Source organism: Tupaia chinensis, unplaced genomic scaffold, assembly GCF_000334495.1.
Source record: "Tupaia chinensis unplaced genomic scaffold, TupChi_1.0 Scaffold147003_1, whole genome shotgun sequence".
Lineage (NCBI taxonomy): Eukaryota > Metazoa > Chordata > Mammalia > Scandentia > Tupaiidae > Tupaia > Tupaia belangeri.
In genome coordinates, this window is record NW_006206856.1 from 1,192,144 (window position 1) to 1,194,208 (window position 2,065).

General features: G+C 58.6%; 1 protein-coding gene across 2 annotated transcripts in view; it reads right to left on the minus strand.

Annotated features, from left to right (window-relative positions):
* The window catches only part of UQCC5 (ubiquinol-cytochrome c reductase complex assembly factor 5), a 3,331-nt gene extending 2,834 nt beyond the window's left edge, over nucleotides 1–497 (minus strand). For both annotated transcript variants that reach the window (XR_003548055.1, XM_006169312.3), the window contains exon 1: nucleotides 115–497. Coding sequence is in view for 1 of the 2 variants with exons in the window: in XM_006169312.3 (XP_006169374.1) it covers nucleotides 115–265 (151 nt within the window). In the remaining variant the exon portion in view is untranslated. The remainder of the gene's footprint in view (nucleotides 1–114) is intronic.
* Between the last annotated feature and the right edge of the window lie 1,568 nt (nucleotides 498–2,065).

Below are 2,065 nucleotides of genomic sequence, written 5' to 3' on the forward strand. Positions count from 1 at the left end.
TTAGTGGAATGAGCGGTTTGCAACCCGAGAAATACCCCCCATACACCCTAGAAAAACGGATCCCTGCCGCCTGGTCCCTTCCTGAAAGGAAACGGCTGCTGGAACCCCACTTACAGAAAGTCTCTTGGCCCATGCGCACTTTAATCATGATCCACTCGAACGTTCCTCCCAGGACAAAAAAGAAAGGCAGGAACCTGTAGATGCCAAGTCGCTGCTTCCCGGGCACCCGCTGTAGAGCCCGCCTCACCTGGGCCCTGGAGAACATGCTCGGTCGAGATGGTAGACAGGGGCACGGAGGGACCGGCGCTGCTGGAGCGCCCAGATGTAGTCGAGACCGGTCTGCTGGTCCTCGCCGTGCTAAGTGGGCTGAGCGAAGAGTGACAGCCACCCTCCCTGAGCCCCTGCCTGCAGGTGCAGCGCCCCAGAGCCGAGGGCCGACTTCCAGGACCTGAGCGGTATTGGCCCCGCCAATCAGACTGCGGCAAGCCGGGTGCGCGTGCTCCGTGAGGCCAGGCGGGGCGGGGGGGGGCGGGGGGCCGCACACGTGGCGTCGACCCTGCCCCGCCCCCCTGACCTCCCCAGTGCAAGCCGGGTCTCCGAGCTGGCGGCCGCGCCCCCTACTCTGCCACCGCCATCTTTTTTCCTAATGCCGATAGAAGAGGACCCCTTTGATGGGATAGTCGCATTCTGCACCGTACCCTAAAATGCAGTTGCGCAAAGCCATGAGTTTACTTAGGGCACGTGATCGGTGACTACTGAAAACAACAGAATTCGGTTAGCATTTTTGAAGGCTGAACTTTATCATTATCACATACACACACACAAGTCTAAGAGCATCTTGGGACAAGCACGCCTAAAATTTAAGAAAAGCTACCTAATAGGGGGCACTTGCTGTTACTCAGGCACCCCTCGGTGCTTTCCACGCTCCATCTCTGCACAATAACCAGAGAAGCGTACGACAGTTAGAGAGCATGGGCTTTGTTGTCAAACCACATCCTTGTTCCACCCGTACTCCGACTCTGGGCCTCGATAAACAGCCTGCAAAGGGGGGCTTTTCTGCGATGCCATGAGGATTTAGTGAGGTAACACAAGTGAAGCACGGAGCAACAACGCCTGGCACACAGTAACCAATCAACGAGCGTTAGCCGCAATATTAATTATGATTCTGGGAGTCATTTACTGAGCCCTGGCTCTTCACATGCATGCCCCAAACTGAAGTTAAGCGAATGAGCTCCGTGTGTTACTGTGCCCGCTGAAGACAACTAAGGCGAAAGTACCTGCAGGAATAGCTTTGAGAAGCAAGTACTAGAACATCCAAGAAACTCAAAAGCCTAGTTAGAACAGGTAAGAGTGTGTGGTGTGTGGACACGAATATGCAAAAGCGAAGGAAGACAGCCAAGTCTTCCTGGAGCAGAGTATGCACACTGACCAGATCCTCGGCCAGGGTGCAGCACACACCCCGAACCAGCGAGGTACATAAGCGGGTCAGAAGACAGGTCTGGGTAGAGGAAACATGGGTGGAGTGCTTCTGAGCTGGAAAGGGGCTGAGTGGGTGGATGAGGCCAGTTGCTGCTATCTGAACCAGGCAATCGTAGTGACCCCCGAGCCCTGCAGCTCACGGCCTGCCCCGGGTTAAAAGGGTCCGGGGCACAGGACAAGAGGCTGCTTCAGGGGACGTCGGCTGCCCTGCAGCTCCCGCGTCTCTCCTAGCGCACGGGAAGGGCTCTTCATTCCCTAGAGAAGTGAGTGAATCGGTCCAGGCTCTGGTCAGCAGGCAGTCGGGGACGGAGGAGGAGGACAGGACCCGGGGCAGAAGTACCCGAAGACCGAGGTGGCCCCGCCGAGTTCCCGCCCTCTCCTCTCCGTGCCTCGGCCACCCGGAATCTCTCAAGGACCGAAGCTCTTAAGCCCTCCGACCTCGGGTGAGAGACAAGGGAAGGAGCCACCATCGAGGCCATGACGACCGAAGGGGGGCGCAGAGCCCGAGGCCGCGCGGGAGACAGGGGGAGGGGGCTGGGGAGCCCGCCCCCCCGGCCGAGTGGCGCGCCCATTGGCCGGCCGGGCT